The following is a 19,606-nucleotide window of genomic DNA, read 5'->3' on the forward strand; positions in this document are numbered from 1 at the left end:
TCAGATGCTCCCAGTTTCCTGTGTATCAAATAAAGGCCTTGAACCAGAGGACTATCTGACCCCTTGGGCCAGTCTAGCTCTAATATCTGGTCTTTCCAGTGTCGCAGCCATCAGCCCACAAGGTCACCCGCCAGGAGCTGATCTTCAGTAGTTTTCATGGTGAGGCCACATAGCGCGACAGGCCGCAGCCCAAGGGCCCCAGGTTCAAGTCCTGAGCCACCTCAGCAGTGCCTCCCCTGCAAGAGGAGGAGGATGGAAATCTGCAGCTGCTGACGGCTCATGGGTCACTGAGACCACCGTAATGCTGAGACCCGCCAGCATTACAAAGCACAGCAGTGACCACCAGGACGGACGTGACCAGCTCCTCTTTAACCCCTGGAAGAAGGAACTGGAAAATCGCTTGTGGGCGAAGTATCGACAGCGGGTTCGAACTTAACCCCAGACCCAGGGACTCCTGGGACTATGACGCTCGGATCTACCCGCCTGTAGCCGTGGGGGTGGCAAGCTGCAAGAAGCATGGCCCGAGAGCCTTGTTAACCAAGGAGCTGGGACCTGGTTGTCAGACTGCCTGACCGTGCAATTCCCGCCACACGAGAAGGGGGCTATGTCCCCCACTTCGCCTTTGTGACTGCGACAGAGGCAGCCCCGCACGGTGGGTCCGGTAAGGCTTCCCTTCCACCTGGGGAACCTGCTTCAACCTCCCCTGTAGCAGAGGCTGAAAACAGACACGAAGCTCACAGGCAGAAACCACAGGAAAGCACCGAGGACTCAAAACAATCACTTCTCCTTTTTCTAAGTCTTTAACACTTTGACGCCGAATGTGAAGTGTTCAAGGGACAGCACATGGATTTTACAAAGTCCGATTAGATCTCTGGAGAAGAAGGAAGAGCCTCAGGGCATTCATTCTCACACCTTGGGAAGAAACCAGGCAGGACACCTTCAAGATGCTTTCTGAACTAAGGCTCTCCAGTTGGCAAGAAATGCAATTGGGAGTCATGTTTACAATCAGCGCAACTGCATCTGTGCAGTGATTACTGCGATTGAGCGAAGTTTGTGAAGGGTTGCCTTACCTTTGGATGAAAGCATAGCAAAACTGCAACACAGGGATATCCACGAGCGGCGCTTTCTGAAAATGAAAGTGAAACCAATTACTCCAAGTTGGTTAGGAAATAAGGTTAAAAAAAGAATTAGAATACAAAACCAAAGAGAGTCTATATCCTCACAAAGAAAGGATTTTAGCCAGAGTCTCTCAGATGGGATAGCACACGTGAAAGCAGCCCCCAAGTGTGACAAAACGCATGCACACTGTGAGGTCCCAAATCATCACCGCCCTTCTTACCAGACTTCAGGGCGAGTCCCCTCCAGGCTTGTAACAAGTATTTGGGGGAAGCTGTGGTGTAATAAAACTCTGGTGGCCCAAGTGGACCCTCATGAGTGCATGTGACTCACTACCGACAAGAGACAATAAAAAGTTCTAATTCTTAGCTCAAGGAATTCCCTCAAACCCAGCCCAGACAACTTCCCTACATCCCAAGGGGTTGGAGCCACTTAGAAACTGGTTTTGAAAACATATTTTTTTTCTCTTCTTGCTTATAAAAAGCTATTTGTGGAAGTTATGGAAGTTGAACTGATTAACTAATCAATAAAATGTAATTTTGTTGTTTGAACAGTCAAAAACCAGCCAGCCAGACGAGATCTAATGGGTTTTTTTAATGTTTATTTATATATTTTGAGAGAGAGCAGGCACACGCATGAGTGAGGAAGGAAGAGAGAGAGAGAGAGAGAGGGAGAGAGGGTCACAAGCAGCTCGACACTGACACAGGGCTCAATCTCACAAACCTGGAGATCATGACCTGAGCCAAAATCAAGCCCGACACTCAACTGACAGAGCCACCCAGGCGCCCCCTCATGGTTTATTTCTAGCCCACGAGTTGCAGATACTTGTAGAATTTCAAGCCACATGAAGGAACAAAACTACAAGGGCCTGCCTGGTCCACAAAAGCCGTCACAGAGCCTCCTTCCGGAGGACAGCTCCCTCTGGTTCTGCAGCTGTAATGCTGAGGGTCAGTTTCCTGACACCTGAGACTGGCTCAGAGTTATAGATGCAAAGTCACCGAGGATCTGACAGTTTCTCCAACCCTGCTCCTCTCTTCAGGGTTGATTACTTTAATATTTATGTACCAGAACGAAAGACGACAAGTCTCCCGGGCATTCGAGGGAGGCCCCGGGGGCAGACGTCCAACACAAGCCGTGGACGTCTCCCATGACATTTCACAGCTGATCCCTTAAGGGCTTCAACAGCTCCATCATCCGGGCCTCGTGGCGCTCATGTTTAGGCTGGCTCGTCTTCTTTTCCCAACTAGAACACAGCTGACTGAGGGCAGACACGGTTTCACTATTGAGGATTCCCTACCCCCGAAGCACAGTTATCTTCAGTTTTGGAACGAAGGAAGGGCACAGCTGACTGGCTGGAGGACCTCGCAGGCCTGTGCCACGTGCCACTGGCTGGAAGACCACTACCCTGTGCCACGTGCAAGGGGGGCCCTTCTGGAGGAAGACGTGACCAGAGGCAGAGTTGTGCTCCAAGACAAGCAGAGCTATGAACATGGCCTAAGACCTTCTTGGCCAGTTTTCTCACATACAGGGTGACAAATGGCTGAGAACAGTGCTTATTCCAGGGTTCAGCTTTTGTTTGCCATCCTGGGTGAGAACTTTAAAATTCAAAGCTATATTCCTTTGTTATAAAACTTTTTATTGTAATAAAGTATACATAAAATTTACCATTTTAACCATTTCTTTTTTTTTAATTTTTAAAACCCATTTATTTAGCTTTTGAGAGAGAGAGAGAGAGGGTGGGCAAGGGAGGGGCAGACACACACACACACACACACACACACACACACACACACACACACACACAGAATCCAAAGCAGACTCCAGGCTCTGAGCTGTCAGCACAGAGCTGGATGCAGGGCTCGAACCCACAAGCTATGAGATCATGACCTGAGCCAAAGTCAGACACAACTGACTGAGCCACCCAGGCGCCCCTCATTATAACCATTTCTACGTGTCCAGTTCCGTGGCGTTAAGTTCCTTCACAATGTTGTGCAGCCATCTTCACCAGCCGTCTCCAGGACTTTTTTATCTTCCCAAACTGAAACTCTGTCCCCGTTCAACAGTAACTCCTGTCCTCTCTCCTCCCACTTCTGGCAACACTACTCTGCTTTCTGTCTACACAACTGAATATTCTAGAGACGTCCTATCAGTGGAATCCTTTCACTTTGGTCCTTCTGGGACTGGCTTCGCTTGACATGTCCTCAACGTTCATCCGTGTTGCAGCAGGTGCCAGAATTAACTTCCTTTCTAAGGCTGAGGAATACCCCGTTGCATGGATGCACCTGCTTTGGTTTATGTAATCATTCGTCGATGGATACCTGGGGTGCTTCTCCCCTTTCACTTCTGTGAGCAACGCCACTACAAACACTGGTATACAACAAATACCTGTTTGAGTGAAACTGTAATTTTATTTATTTTATTTTATATATTTTTAATGTTTACTTTGGAAAGCGAGAGCGTGCGCGTGAGCGTGGGGGAGGGGCAGAGAGAGAGAGAGAGAGAGAGGGAGACACAGAATCTGGAGCAGGCTGACAGCTCAGAGCCTGACACAGGGCTTGAACTCATGGACCACGAGATCTTGACCTGAACCGAAAGCAGATGCTTCACTGACTGCCCTACCCAGCTGCCAAAAAAAAATTTTTTTTTTTTTTCAGTAAAACTGCATTTTTAAATAATCACTTTGTCCGTTCCACTAGTTTCCATTTAGGTAATTATTCTTATACTTTTCCTAACAATTTTAAATCACTTCATAGAATGCAATTATTTCAAGGCTGAAATAAATGCCTGCTTTCTATCAAATTAATGAATTAAGAACAAAAACAGCTCCTACGCTTTCAATGAGGCTCCCCGCTTTGGTAAAAACAAAAACCTCTGGGAAGCCTGGCAGGCTCGGTCAATGGAGCATGTGACTCCTGTTCTTGGGGTTGGGAGTTCAAGCCCCATGTTGGATGTAGAGTTTACTTAAAAATAAAATCTTACCAAAAAAAAAAAAAAACAAACCCCAAGTGGTTTTGTTTCAAAACCACTGTATGTGACTGCACGAGGCCTTGGGCAGCAAGGACTCCACACCCGCTATGCAGAAACGGCCTGCAAAACCATAGGAGCCTCATGGTCCCATCCTAGCTCTCTACACACCACGGCTTCTGCTGCAGCCAGATGAAATCTCTTCCTTCTCAGAATGCCTCACATGAGTCCTGTCCTCTGACCCATTTTTTTTTTCTTTTATGTAAAAATTACCAAAGTTTGAATTCTGGTCAGAGCTCTCTTCTCCACCAGGCCTCCACTTTGGCCCACGAGGACTGACTTTCAGCAGAAATGATCCCGTCCATCCCCCACGCTAACCTGAACAAACACCACCAGGGTTTCTAGCAGCTCAAGGTGGTGTCCCTCAGGTGATGACCCCAGCCCCCTTAAAATGCCTGCCCAAGAGAGTTCAAGGCTGCCAGAACAATCGACCATGTGCTCAATCGGCACCCAACAGGCTCCTGGCCTTCCTTCTCAGAGCATTTATTAAGGAAAGTGTAGTTATAAATCCTTCCTCTGTCCTTTGAGATGCACATACATTTCTTACAGCAGGACTGTCTTCCTCAAGGAGCTGGGAGCCGTCCTCTGGAGTACCATCATTGGGAAAGACAGGCCCTTGTCTCCCAGTCTCCGGGAGGATAGGAGCCTACCTTCCATGAGCACCGGTCAGCAAACCCAACAGCCTACTCACAATGACCGATCCCCTTCCCCACTTTTTTGTAATTTTCTACTTCCCTGGCTTTGCTGGAGCCCCTGCTCCTTCACGCTTCCTACTCCTCCATTTCTCAAAGAACTCTGTTACCTCTGCACAGATCAGAACTGGGGTCCGTGCTCTCCCCTAACACGGTAGCTACGGAATGTAAGTTGGCCTTTACCACCTTCAACTAGTGTCTGGCTTTGCTTCTCTTTGATGCCTCTTAGGCTGCTAGTTCCTCGAGGCAGGTGTCATTTCCTCTTTCTAAAGGTTTTGTTCAACTTGGCATACTGCAGGCACTTGGTAAGAACCCACTCCCAGGCAATGCGTGCCGCAGCAAGGAGGGAACGATGAGAGATGGCCGCTGACCTCCGGTGGTTCCCACCTTCAAACAGGTGCACCAAAGCCCTTTGGGCACACTTCACGTGGCCTCCTCCAAGCCCAGCAAAATACCTCCATGCCACCCCCCAGGGAATCCTAGCTGCTCCTGAGACTTCTGCTTCCCTTCCAAACACAATTTATAAGACACAGAGACAGGTGGGCGCCACGCATTCATCTGGAAGATCCCCAGGCTCCTGACCTCGTCCCCTCGGATTTGCGGCGGCCTCTTCACCACCTCCTTTGCCAGGTGAAGCACCGTGTCTGTCTGCAGGGTGCTGAGCGCACAAATCAAGTCGACAAGGGTCAGCTGGGATGTGCTTGCCGCCGGGACAATCTGCCAAGGAAAAAAATAGTTCCCTTAAGGCTCACAGAGAGAAAACAAACATAAGAACAATGCACAGAAAGTCTTCTATAAGAGCTGCCCCCAGAGAAAGAACTTTGATATTTTAAATAAATATTTAAACAAAAACTGGGTAAAGGACTCTCTTGGTGGGGACAAAGAGTGAGCTAAGCATTTAATCACTGTGACAGAATTAGCATCTGACATACATTAGGAATAACAGGTGCAGTTGATGATGGGGCAGTGACACTGGTACGTTCAAGCTCAGAAAGCATTTATTTATTTATCAAAAACAATTTTTTTCAACATTTATTTATTTTTGAGAGAAACAGACAGAGTGTGAGTGGGAAAGGGGCAGAGAGAGAGAAGGAGACAGAATCTGAAGCAGGCTCCAGGCTCTGAGCTGTCAGCACAGAGCCTGACACGGGGCTTGAACTCATGAGCCATGAGATCGTGACCTGAGCTGAAGTTGGACACCTAACTGACTGAGCCACCCAGGTGCCCCAGAAAGGATTTATTTTTTAAAGTAATCTCTACACCCATCATGGGGCCTGAACTCACAACCCCAAGATCAACAGTTGCATGCTCCACCAACTGAGTCAGCCAGGCACCCCTCAGAGAGCATTTTAGAAACAGATACACGTAATTTGAAGGAAGCAGGCTGACATTGAAAGGGAGCCCTAGAAGTATGAGGATGGTAACAGAGAAAACAGATAAATCAGATTCTTGATGGTTGGCCTTGGCAGGAAATCCCAGGGATGGGAGACACATCTTTTTTTTTTTTTTTTTTTTTAATGTAGGGCTTGAACACAGGGCTTGAACTCACGCCCCTGAGATCAAGACCTGAGCTGAGAATCAAGAGTCAGATGCCCAACTGACTGAGAGCCACCCAGGTGCCCCCGGAGACACATTTTTGATGTCAAGTCTCTATAATGTGGCTACATGCACTTGGAAGGATCAGACTTACCACCAGTGAATACCCGACAGGTGCTAAGCTGGGTGGCCTGGGCCACCAACCTTTCATGCCTCCTCAGGGAATAGGAGCCTATGTTGGACACTGAGATAGTGTCCAGGGGGTGGGAAAGACCCTCTGAGGGAGGTGTGACGTAGGAACCTAGATGGTCAAGAGAGAAAAAAGGAAGAGGCTTGTGTTGGTTTTGCAGAAATAAACCAAGTCCCTTGAGGACTGAGTGATGGACCACAGTGAGTGGATAAAGAATGGATGAAATGCGAAACGAAGTTATCTTTGGGAACAGGAACGTGAGGATTTGAATCAGGTATAAATTTTTGTAAGTACTATTTTTACAAATTAAAAAGCCTATGGGTCCTGGGTGATAATGATGTGTCAAAAAGTAGGTTCCTGACTGTAACAAACACACCACTTTGTGGGGAGGTGTTGATAATGGGGGACACCATGCGTGTGTAGGGTAGGGGATACTGGGGAAATCTCTGTACTTTCCCCTCAATTTTGCTGTGAACCTAAGACTTCTCTTAAAACAAAAAGTAAAGTATCTTATGGTTTAAAAACATCTATAAGAGGGGCACCTGGGTGGCTCAGCTGGTTAAGTGTCCAACCCTTGATCTCGGCTCAGGTCATGCATGATCTCTGGGTTCATGAGTTCAAGCTCCGTGTCAGGCTCTGTGCCAACAGCGTGGAGCCTGCTTGGGATTCTCTGTCTCCCTTTTTGTCCCTCCCCTGCTTGCGTATACACATTCTCTCTTTCTCTCAAAATAATCTCAAAAAGATAATAATAGAAAAAAGTATTCTATATTCCTCACAGAGAGATCCGAAAGCAGAAGCCAGGGGTAGCTCCCCACCCGCCCGCCTGCCCGCCCGCAGTCCCAGCTGGAGTGAGACACGCCTGTGTCATCTACGCATTTAAAGCAGTGAAAGCACTTCAGCAGTTTCCCGAGCCGGCCTTTAACACCACCATCACTTGCATGTGACTCTGGTGATCCTGGCAGAGCAAGTTTAAATACAACTTTGATTTTTAAACTCTACCTTCATCTTACTGAGGCGTTTAACCTTCTTCCTGCTCCATACTGCTGCAACAGCGGCTGTTAACTGAACTCCCAGATGCGCCGTCAAGGGGTTCAAGAAGTCTAAAATTTTTTGTCGTATGGTCTAGAACACGGGAAAAAGAAGAGTTATGGCAGAGTGGGGCCAGGGCCACTACGCAGTGCCTGTAACGCAAGGAGTAGAAGCCTGCTAGCTGGCCTCCGGAAGGCTGCCCCGCAAGCCCAGCCCCAGTCCGGTTCCCTGGTCACATGCCATCAGAATGTCCTGCGTTTCCTCTCACTGTTTCTCGTCATTACTTTTAAACTGGAGGGTAACGGCTGTGTCTGCCGTGAGCACAGGGACTTCTTCCATCTTGCTCACCGGGTATAAACAAGGCCCAGCACACAGCCGCAGGCACGCAAATATTTGTTCGAATGAATTTACTGAGCACGTACTATGCCCCTATGCCTATATTTAATATCATTTACTTACTTATTTATTTATTTATTTATTTATTTATCTATCACTTTATATACAACGAGCACATGAGCGAGATATCCTCCTTCCTGGGTCCTGGGTCCAGCCTCAGGGCTGCCTTATCAGATGTATAACTGACTGCAAAGCACTCACTCCCTCTAGGCCCCAGTGTTCTTGTTCCTAACTTGGGACTAATAAGAGCACTTACCTCCTATGTGAGGGCTAGATATGCTAATAAATGTACAGCACTTTGGACGGTGTGTGCTTTCAACCAAAGAAACTCCAGCACAGAGAGCCTAGTGAACTTTCCCAAGGTCCCAGGGAGCTGAACCCAGGCTCCCCAGCTCCCCATGCTCTGAACCAGTCCACCCAGCCTGGGCTGCTGGATGCCTGAGTGAGCCCAGAGGTCACACCTGGCACTGGGTGGTCAGCAGACACAAGACATGGCCAGATAATTCCAAGCCGCCATACCTGGCAAACAGAGACTGAGCCATGTGCCCGGATGCTTCTAAGGCAGAGACCGTTAGAATTGGGGGAGAGCTCAGTAAACCAGAAATATTCTGGGCTTTGCATTTCCCGTTTAGTAAAAAAACTCAGCGACACCCTAAATTCTGCCTTGACGTGCCCATGTGTCCAAGGCAATATTAAAAGCTGGACATAAGAGACAAGCTGTGTTACAGAAATGCTTGAGAGCAATAGGAAAGATCTTTAAACCCCCAGAAACTTCTAGTTTAAAAGAAAAGGGCGAAAGGAAAAAAACAGGTTAAAAACTCACAAAGCCTTTTAGTCAGGAATAGGAAAGTTACTCTAACAAACTAACTGGAGGTTTCTATCTCCGACTTATGCCTAACTTGGGTTTCACTGAGCACACACTGATTATTTATGTACACATTCCTGTACGTACTTATTTTTGGTGGGACAACACAAGACAAAAGAAATAATCAAACCACAGAGGAAGTTCTCTCACTTTGGTGGTTTTAAAGTAAACGGAAGAGGATCCCTTCGTGGCTCCAAGGAGATCGACGGGTCTCTTGTGAGTCTCCTCCTTTCTGAGAACATTCCAGAGAAGGGCCATGGTGTTAACGATTCGAGGCAACTCTTCCAGAATGGCATTCTTGGCATTTTTCAAATTGGTCGGATCGCTTACAGCAGTGGTCTAAGAATTGGAAATGAACATGAGTCTCGGCTGCGTGTGTGGCAGAACTAGATAACCAGAATCCGGTGATCGCCAGGGCACCGGTGGGATGGGAGTCTGGGCCGTAGCACTCACACCTCTGACAAATCCCACAGGCAGGGATCTGGAAGCAAAATGCTTCCCTGTGCATTTCAACCCATAGCCTTCTTTCTAAGAGGCGCCCCTGGGAGTCCGAGGCCCCACGTCACAGACTCCTTTGGTCATCCGGCCAAAGCAGCAGCTGCATTCTAAAATTTTAATCCCCAACAGGTCAGAGCAACTAACAGCTAAAATGGCTTCAGACTGCAGATTTCACAAACGCCATGAGGTCAAGTAAAAAATATGTCCGAGAAAGAGGACATTTTATCCCATTTGGTTATTGATCTAACACTGGGCACTGGGAAGGAGCCCCAGGGAACGCCAGAAGAACAAACTACACTTGTTTACTTTCACACAGCCTTGTGCATGCATATTTGCATATGCACTTCATTTGCAAGCATACATTTGCATACATATTTTCATTACTCACATGTGCTGCACATTTCTTATTTGAACCGGTCATAACCCAACGAAGACAAAACAATACAAGAAAATTTCCTCAAACTCGGAAAAAAAATTTTACCTTCTTGTTTTGGTTGGGTTGTTCCAAAAGACAAAAGTGAGTAATGGTTGTCAGACCTTCCAAAAGAGTGAGTGGATAATCCGGAGAGATGTTTTCCCTCTTGGCGGTTATGCTTTGGTGAAGAAATGAGAAACTTGTTTTGAGAATTTTTAAAAACAAGGCTGTAAAGTATTTAATCCTACCTAGAAACACAGAAACCAGAGAGACAGCGGTATCTTAAATAAACAGGGGCCCTCATACTGAAATAGTTATAATAACGACGGGCATCCTTTGTGCAATTTTACGTAAAGTTCATATGGTCATTCTAGAAAAATGTTTTCAGATGTTTTAGAATTTCTGTGAAGGTGATGCATGTTTTTAGTTTTGTTTTGCAAAAACAACGGAGAGCGACGGCAATACTCAGCTGGGCTGGGTATCTGTGTAGAATAAAAAGTAAAGGATGGGAGCATTTCGTTCCTAGATACCCCTCCTGACGACGCTAGACAGGCGGCTGATCAGGCTGAAATTATTCTCCAAGTGGCTTCTATGGCAAATTAGTCATTCCTTGCAAAAAACTGTCACTAAGGCAAGAATAGCGTATCAAAGGGTTGGCCGTACCTGATAGAGAGCTTCACAGATTCACTTTCATACTGCTTGACTAGCTCGTCCAAATTTTTGCAAATCTGGACAATGAAAGGTGTCACCGTCCAGCCCAGGGACTTTCCGAAGTACGGCAAGGAGTGCGTGACCAAGCTCACCCAGGCCGGGTGCATGCCGTAGCCGTAGGCCGGCTGCAGCCCTCGCACCACGGCGGACACCAGCAGCCCCTGGGAGGTGAGCGGGTGGGGCTGCACGTACTGCAGGGCACTGATGGCCTGCTGGAAGTTCAGGGCTTTCCGCCACTCCCGGGACAGTTCTGGCTGATGTTCAGCCTCCTCTTGGACCTGGCCCAGGTGATGTTCCAAGACGATCAGCACCTGCAGGAGCTTCAGCAACTCGATCTGCAGCGGGTGCTCGCTCCAGATCTGATCCTGGCCCAGGTTGATGAGACTCTCCTCGAAGAGGCTCTCCTCCTGCAGGGCCCGGCCTCGCTCGGCGGTGGCCAGGCCGTAGCGCTTCTGGCTGGTGTACATGGACGCCGACAGCGAAAGCAGGACAAACTCCTGAACTTTGCACCTCTGCAGCAAGCTGTGAATGAACTCCACATTCTTCCCCTCGGCGGACTTGGCCACGGAGACCAGCTGGGTCATTATTCGAATCAAAACCTCCACGCTCTTGACCTGCACGTCCCGGTTGCCGAGTACGTCTCGGTGGGAGACCTTCAGGTAACAAGGGTAATAGCTGCGCAGGAAACTCAGGCACAGGTAGGTGAGGAGCTCGATCAGCAGCGAGTGGGGACACACGCTGGGAGACTGGGTCTGGAGCTTCCCGTAGAAACTCTGGCCGATGAGGGCCTCCTGGTGGCGAGCGAGCAGGTTGGAGATGAGGTTGAGGTGCGCGGTGGAGCTGGTGTCCATGCTGGTCCTGGACACCGCCTCGATGAACTCCTTGGGGTTGGTCTTGAGCACGGCCTCTAACACGGAGAAGGCGTACAGAACCCTCCGGGAGTCGTAGGGCTGCAGGTAGAGCAGAATGTGCTTGAACAAGGCCTCGATGGTCTCCTGCCTTTCCCGCTGCTGCTTCAGCAGCCGGGACGCACTGAGGGCCTGGAGCTCCAGGTCGGCCTCCTCGTCGCTGGACAACGACTCGGACGCCCGGGTCCTGTCTGAGTCCACGCGCGCCAGGCTCAACTTGGCAGTGGGCTTGAAGCTTTCGGCCTGGAAGGCCGCCAGCAAGGCCGAGCGCTCGGGGTAGGCCCTGCCAGCCGTGGGGATGGGTGCGCAGCAGTTCTCCTCGTTGCTCAGCTCCTGCGGGTCGTGGGAAGGAGAAGAAAAGGAGGACGTGTTCTCACTGTCCGTGTGGGCAGAGCTCGTGTCCGCAGACTCCGTGTGCTCGCTGCTGTCCACGGCGCTGCAGGCGGGCCCGTCGGGAAGGTCCACGTAGTAGGGCAGGTCGTCCTCACTCGGCTCGCTTCCTGGGGGGCACTTCTCTGGTTCCTTCTCCACCTCGGCCCAGATGGCCTCACGGTCGACGGTGGTGAACTGGCTCAGAGACGCACCTTCCTCCGAGCCGCCTTCCTGGAGCTCAGACGCGCCACCCGCCTCTTTGAAAGGAGTCTTCTGCCGGTGAAACCAACGGTGCAAGTCTTCTGGAAATTACAAAACGACAAATGACTTCAGAACAGGAGGGTCAGCCACGATAAGTCAGTTCTAGAACGATCTTTATCTTAAAAAGCCAGACAGAAAGATCAATGTTGACAAAACTCCCCCAAAAAACTATAACAACTGGAGCCCACACTGTATTACGGACAAAAGGCAGACAAGTAAACCAACTTTTACGGGGAGGGTGATTTTTAAAAATGTGTATTATTTTGTTCGGCAGTTTCCTTTCAAGAAACGTATCCCACAGAAACGAAAGCAGAAAGTTTTCAAAGCTGTAAGGGTATTCATTGGACGGTCACGTGTGAGGATAAACCGGGAAGTGAACAAAACATGTAGACTGGAAAAAACCTCAGCTCACGCATGCAATGAAGTGCTACTCGGGTTTTTAAAAGATATGTGTCCTGATACGGAGCAGTGTGTGGGATATATTACATGAAAAAAGGAAAATCAAGGGGCGCCTGGATGGCTCAGTTAGTTAAGCGACCATTCGACTCTTAGTTGTGGCTCAGGTTATAACCTTGTGGCTTCCTGGTAGCGTGGGACCTGCTTGGGATTCGTGCCCTCCCTCTCTCCCTCTCTCTCCCTCTCTGCTCCTCCTCCACTTGCCCTGTCTCTCACTCAAAATAAATAAATAAATTTAAAAAAAAAGGGGGGGAAGAAAAATCAAGCTGCAGAATCAGGCTGTGGTGAATGAGCTCATTTACATGAGAGCATCTGAAATACACAGCTATGAAAAAAATCTAGAAGACTATCAAACTATTATCCGTACCTAGCTCTAATCGCATTTCAAGGGACTTTCATGTATGTTTTTACTTCAGTTTTTTTCTTTAACGTTTATTTATTTTTGAGACCGAGAGAGACAGAGCACAAACAGGGGAGGGTAAGAGAGAGAGGGAGACACAGCATCTGAAACAGGCTCCAGGCTCCGAGTTGTCAGCACAGAGCCCGATGCGGGGCTCGAACTCATGGACCACGAGATCATGACCTGAGCCAAAGTCGACACTTAACCGACTGAGCCACCCAGGTGCCCCGTTCAATTTTAAAATAAGCATGTTAGTACTTGTATAATCAGAAAATATGCAATACTTTAAGATATTTAGGTCTTAGGGCACCTGGGTGGGTCAGTCCATCAAGCGTTCGACTCTTGATTTCGGCTCAGGTCATGATCTCATGGTTCATGAGATGGAGCCCTGTGTCAGGCTCTGTGCTGACAGTGCAGAGCCTGCTTGGGATTCTCTGTGTCCCTTTCTCTGTACCCCTCCCCTATTTGTGCATATGCACACTCTCTCTCAAAACAAAGTAATAAGATAAAAAAATAACATGTTTTATAAAAAATAAAACACATGATTACTTATTAAATACAATTATATATATTATATTATATTATATTATATTATATTATATTATATTATATTATATTATATTATATTATATTTCAGGTCTCTGTAAACAGGAACAACAACCAGAAAGAAGACTTTGGTATGTATCACCAAACCATCTTAATACACAGCTCTCAGCAAATCTATTCCATGAACATTAAATAAGATTAGGGAAGGAGGAAAAATAAGACAGAAATAGACGAGCTGCCTGACGCTCGTAGTAATATCTTCAGTATAGATTTCTACACTATTACACAGATAGTGTGAGTAAGGCACTACACTTCTAGTTCCTTCCAGGGGAAGGGCAAGGCAGGGAAAAAACATTTTCTCTTACTGGGAAGGGTGCAGGGAACATGGGCTACAGGAAGCAGCAGGAAGTGCTGTGTGACTTTTAAAACCAGCACACGTGGTATTAAAACTTCCTTTTTCATTTTTTTTTAAAATTTCACTCCAAGTTAGTTAACATATAGTGTAATAATGATTTCAGGAATTGATTTTAGTGATTCACCACTTACACACAACAGCCAGTGTTCATCCCAACAAGTGCCCTCCCTAATGCCCATCACCCCCGTAGCCCTTCCCTCCACCCAACACTCCACCAGCAACCTTCAGTTTGTTCTCTGTATTTAAGAGTCTCCTGGGGCGCCTGGGTGGCTCAGTCGGTTAAGCATCCGACTTCGGCTCAGGTCATGATCTCATGGCTTCTGAGTTCAGCTCAGAGCCTGGAGCCTGTTCTGGATTCTGTGTCTCCCTCTCTCTGCCCCTCCCCTGTTCACACTCTGTCTCTGTCTCTCTCAAAAATAAACATTAAAAAAAAAAATTAAAAAAAAGAGTCTCTTATGGTTTGTCTCTATTTTTATCTTATTTCTGCTTCGCTTCCCTTACAGAGCTTCCTTCGTAACACAAAGGAACACTAAAAAATTTAGCTGCCATAAATGATGGCCAAACTTTCGAGAAGGTGCTTTAGTTTACATTTCTTTGGACTTTACTTTCTCATAATATGGAATAATAAAAGGCCTTGTCTTTGAGGAGGCAGCCAGCTTTCTTTCCTAGAGGAAAACGGGAGATTACGGTTTTAGGCAGCATCTCCAAAATTGCTGCTTATGCAGGTTAGGCTGCTTTTCTCTGTAAGACAAGACTGGCGCAAACAGTATTTACAGCCCAGTGAGCTAACTCAAAGCCCGTAAACAAGCTAACTCAAAGCCTGTTAACCCACTGCTTAGAAAACTGCAGGAAGTCATAAAACACACCTATTGTGGGAAGTCATGTTAGTTCATAAACTGTGCCAGGAGCTAATCACCCAAATGGAACGCACTCATCAGGTTTATTTTAGCCTTTCTTTTCTTCTTCCTATTTACTGTTACTTGTGCTAAAGATGCCTCTGGAAGTTTTTTGGAACTCAAAGGCTTATTTCTTCTGCATTTCTGATTGTATGTTCACAGAATTTACAGCTGGAAAGAACCTTAGAGAGCAGACAGAAAAATGGATAAACAGAAACCACTGTGGTTTCTGTGGTTTCTTACCATGTGTTTGAAGGCTCACAAGTCATTTTTCATAGATACAATTGACCAGATTACATGCAAATTTCAACTTCTCGGCCATTCCTAGCTGGAGGCCACCTAAACTATCCCTAGCTCTGAGCAGGGATCTGGAGAGAAGTGCCAGCCTAGCCTCCTCAAACTTAACTTCCCGCTGGACACCAAACTATGACTTCTAAGTGAAGGCATCGGCTTGGGAAGACTGGTGTGGATGGTCTGTTATTCTTTCCTCCTATCTTAGGTGCACTTGAATTTTTCATTAGCAAAAGAATAAAAAAAAATCAGCTATTTTTTTAATGTTTATTTTTTGGGGGGAGAGGCGGAAGGGCAGAGAGAGAGGGAGACACAGAATCCGAAGCAGGCTCCAGGCTCCGAGCTGTCAGCACAGAGCCCGACGCGGGGCTCAAACTCCCAAACCGTGAGATCGTGACCTGAGCCGAAGTGGGACGCTTAACCGACTGAGCCACCCAGGCGCCCCCTCAGCTATTTCTTATTGGAGCATAGGTTACTAAACATTTCCTTTTTTATTAAAAAAAAAATCTGATTTTTCAGTGAAAACGACAAGCACACTCCGTAGCATTTCTAAGTGCTGGTTCATCTGCTCCTTAACCTTCAAAAGTCTTCACAACATTACAAAGTACTCTCACACCATTTGAACCTGACAAAACCACCGAGTGGGGCTAAGGAACTTGACTGTCACCACGGGCAGCTGGGGTCGGGGCTGCTCCTCCCTCCCTCCCTCCTTCCCAGGTCCAGGGACCCCGGGGTTGCCCTCCGTGGCGGGCTCACCTGCTGAGTTCTCCCGCTTGAGGCAGTGGATGGAGGTCCTCTGGGTCTTGGGCTGCAGCAGGAGCAGGAGCATGGGCTCCAGGATGCGTGCCACATCACCGAGGGAGAGCGCCCGCACCAGCCAGCCCTGTGCCGCCGCACTGATGGCACCGTCCGTGCAGGCCAGACTGTCCAGCACGACGAACAGGGACCTGTGGGTGGGAAGGGCACCACTGAGTCAGCGTTCGGTGACCCCGTGCACCAGGACACCCCCAGGCGGCTCCACGCAAACCGGGCTTAAAGACCCACGCAGACAAAGGCCAGGGGATTTCCACCTTGGTTTCACACTAGCATCGCCGGGGGAGCTTTCCAAGTCCCGATGCCCGGGCTTCACCCCACATTGGTTCAATCGACTGTGGGACTAAGCCGCCAGCATCAGAATCAGCTGGCATCTCTCTAAAGCTGGGCACCTGGTACCACACCCAGGTTTGGAAACAAGGAAGGGGCTTTAAATAATTTTTTTTTAAGTTTATTTATTCACTCTGAGAGAGGGGGAGAGAGAGAGAGAGAGAGAGAACACAAGCAGGGCAGGGGCAGAGAGAGAGAGGGAGAGAGAATCCCAAGCAGGCTCTGCATGGTCAGCGCAAAGCTGGACACGGGGCTTGAACTCATGAAGCGTGAGATCGTGACCTGAGCAGATACTTAACCGACTGAGCCACCCAGGCGCCCCAAGGAAGGGGATTTAAAAAAAAAAAGTGCACTAGATTGTAGTGCAGTGAAGTTCACATCTCACGAACACGGTGGACACTGCGAGTGTACGTACCCAGCGTAGCCAACCGGCCCGTTCCAGACCCAGACCACCGTCCCCTACAGAGGTCCCCTCGTGAGGCATGTTCTCCTCCGGTGATTCTGATACATGCTGGGCTTCCTGCCCCCAGGATCAAATTGAGAACATTCCTACCACGTATTCACATGTGTCTGGCCTCAATTCACTTGGGGGATCGTGGGAACCGTTTGCTGTACATCCAGAACATGGGGTCACATTTTCCATTTCACACGCTCCCCTCCCCAGCTGGACACACTGACCAGGAACCTCGGCAGAGCGTCCTGTGCGTTCAGGGTGAGTGCCCACAAGGACCACCTTACCTGTCTAAGGAGCGGTTGTGAGATGTCACGCGACTGCCTGGGGTCTCTCTCGTCAGGTGCCAGATGACGGAGAACCTAAACAGAGCTTCTAGTCTTGTCCCCTTGATGAGGAAACAAACGGCAGTGAGGCACTAGTTTCCTAACAGCATGTTGTCCGCAGTCAGCAAACCCCACCGCGTAACAAACAGGAGCTCAGCAGGGCGGCAGCAACGTCAGCAGAGGTGCTGGGCTCTGACCGGCCTGCAGGAGGAAGACCTACGTCCTCCTCTCTTCCTTGCTCACTTTACCACAATAACGCACATGGTCAGATGCCACGTTAGCCTACATCCAGGGGCACACCTGGGCCTGTGATCAAAGATCACAAGACAGCGTGGCGTTCTCACACCTCTTGAAGGTGTCAGGCACAAGTGGCTTAGAGAACCAGGATACAACTTGACTGCAAAGGACGGCCAGGGCCTAAAAGGACGATGCATTCTCTATGACTGCCTACTTCACCTGCGAGAGCTCTCGGTTCCTGCAAACATCACAGGAGTTGGGGTAGACTTCCCTGGTGAGCCTTAATTCGGACACAACCCATGTTCTCAGGACTCTGAAAAGGATGGCTAGAGCTTCTGAAGGCCTCCCGACCCCAAGATTCTGTAACACCTGTTGATTGATCAGGATGCCCGCTGAGCCCTGGCATGACTGTACGTGTGTAAGTCTGTCCCGGGCACAGGCAGTGATGGGTGGCCTGGCAGTTGGGATCATAGGACAGAGAAGACAGGCTGCTAAGACTGACCTTGTCAGGGTCCAGGAGGGCGTGGCAGATGATGTCCTCACAGACGTTGGCCGTCGGGGCCAGGCAGTGCAGCCGGTAGAACAACTCTACACAGGTGACGTGATGCTCCCGGGTCTCCTTGTTCAGCTGATTCCAAAGCACACGAGCCACCCTCTGTGACAGAAGGGAGACCGTGAGAACACAGGCAGCCCCCGCATTTCTTCCTTGTGCCAGTCCAGTCCCAGCCCCGAGGAACTGGCTTCTATCTACACTTGCTACGTGAGAATCCTTAATATACAGAGAAGTACCATCGACAAACAAAACAAGGCAAACCAAACTCCAAACCAAACTAAAACCCCAGCAGGTAACGTGATAGGTTAAACTCGGAGGTTTCTCTACATCCAATGAGGGGCTCAAACTCATGACCCTGTGATCAGGAGTCGCAGGCTCTACTGACTAAGCCAGCCAGGCGCCCCAAAACAACGCTTCTCATTTAATTTTTAAAAATGTGTTTGTTTAACACTTTTATTTTTGAAAGAGAGAGAGAGAGAGAGAGAGAGTGAGTGAGTGAGTGCATGAGTGTGGGGGAGAGAGGGAGACACAGAATCGGAAGCAGGCTCCAGGCTCTGAGCTGTCAGCACAGAGCCCGACGCGGGGCTCGAACCCATGAACCGTGAGATCATGACCTGAGGCAAAGTGGGACGCTTAACTGACTGAGCCATCCCGGCACCCCACTCTTCATTTTTTAAGTAAGCTCTATGCCCATTGTGGGGCTTGAACTCATGGCCCTGGCATCAGGAGTTGCAGGCTCAATCGACTGGGCCGGCCAGGCATCCCTTGAAACTCGGAGGTTTCTGACCAGCTAAGAACACTGCAGCTCTTGCCCAAACCTTGACGTTACTTTCCAAGAGAAATCAATTGGAAGCAAGAACCTATTGGCTAACGTATCCGTCCGACCAGCACACTTGACCCAGTCTTACTATGTGCTGGCAGTGTGGTAGATTTGCAGTGGTCACCAGTCTCGAGGTGACACTTGCAGCACCTTCCCTACCACCTGTGGTTGGTTCAAACTGGTCACCACACGGCAGCGGTGAAGACTCGTGTCTTTCGAGGTGTTAACTCCATAAACCTGCCTGTTCCCATTTCCACGCACAGTGCCGTGGCGGATGCCCAGCTCACTTTCAGGACACAAATCACACCTCAAATCAAGTCTTCTGTCTCCTCAGCCCTGATCTTAGCTCTTTAAACATGCAGGGTCTGCACCTGGCTGTAGCCCTTCCCTAAATTCCAGGGAGCCCCAGTGAGGGTTGGGGGTGCCTGCCCCACTGGGTGAGACTCAAAGGGAGGGTCAACCCCATTTCCTGGAAGGAATCTCTGAAGGCATTCTTCTAGGTCATGTTAAAAGACTATGCCTCCCCATATTTAAGAGTCTCTTATGTTTTAACAGAGGGTTACCCGAGAAGTTGTGGGGGGAGGATGGGCTAAATGGGTAAGGGGCATTAAGGAAGCTACTCCTGAAATCATAGTTGCACCATATGCTAACTAACTTGGATGTAAATTAAAAAACAAAACAAAACAAAAACCAAAAACCAAAAAAAAAAGACTACGCCTTATAGACTGTAATACTTTATAAGTACATCTTAGACCAAATGACTCCTTTTTTGGCCCCTTTATTTCTATTCGACAAAACTACCTTCTCTGCATAGATCAGATTAACCACCGACTGCCTCGAGCCCCTAACCATGATGTCCATTATTTTTTTTAATCTAAAGGAATGTGATTTCCAATTATCAAATTGCAATTAAACCTCTGATACAAAACTTTTGACCAAGCAGAGTAGTCCCTTTACTTGTGGTCCCCATGGGCACGTTTACAGGTAAGAGACTCCTCCTGGAATTGAAGGGTTGGAGAGTGGATGTTGATCACAAAACACACACCTGCTCCTTCATCT

The 19,606-nt window shown here is 48.5% G+C and overlaps 1 protein-coding gene across 5 annotated transcripts in view; it reads right to left on the reverse strand.

Annotated features, from left to right (window-relative positions):
- Nucleotides 1-19,606, reverse strand: part of DOP1B (DOP1 leucine zipper like protein B) — a 103,346-nt gene that overhangs the window by 21,308 nt on the left and 62,432 nt on the right. For all 5 annotated transcript variants that reach the window (XR_006206990.1, XM_042954535.1, XM_042954536.1 and 2 more), the window contains 9 exons: nt 17,677-17,829; nt 16,899-16,999; nt 15,774-15,964; nt 10,425-12,054; nt 9,828-9,939; nt 8,999-9,187; nt 7,558-7,680; nt 5,415-5,549; nt 1,071-1,126 (listed from right to left, as the gene is read on the reverse strand). Coding sequence is in view for 4 of the 5 variants with exons in the window: in XM_042954535.1 (XP_042810469.1) it covers nt 1,071-1,126; nt 5,415-5,549; nt 7,558-7,680; nt 8,999-9,187; nt 9,828-9,939; nt 10,425-12,054; nt 15,774-15,964; nt 16,899-16,999; nt 17,677-17,829 (2,690 nt within the window). In the remaining variant the exon portion in view is untranslated. The remainder of the gene's footprint in view (nt 1-1,070; nt 1,127-5,414; nt 5,550-7,557; nt 7,681-8,998; nt 9,188-9,827; nt 9,940-10,424; nt 12,055-15,773; nt 15,965-16,898; nt 17,000-17,676; nt 17,830-19,606) is intronic.

This window comes from Panthera leo, chromosome C2, assembly GCF_018350215.1.
Source record: "Panthera leo isolate Ple1 chromosome C2, P.leo_Ple1_pat1.1, whole genome shotgun sequence".
Lineage (NCBI taxonomy): Eukaryota > Metazoa > Chordata > Mammalia > Carnivora > Felidae > Panthera > Panthera leo.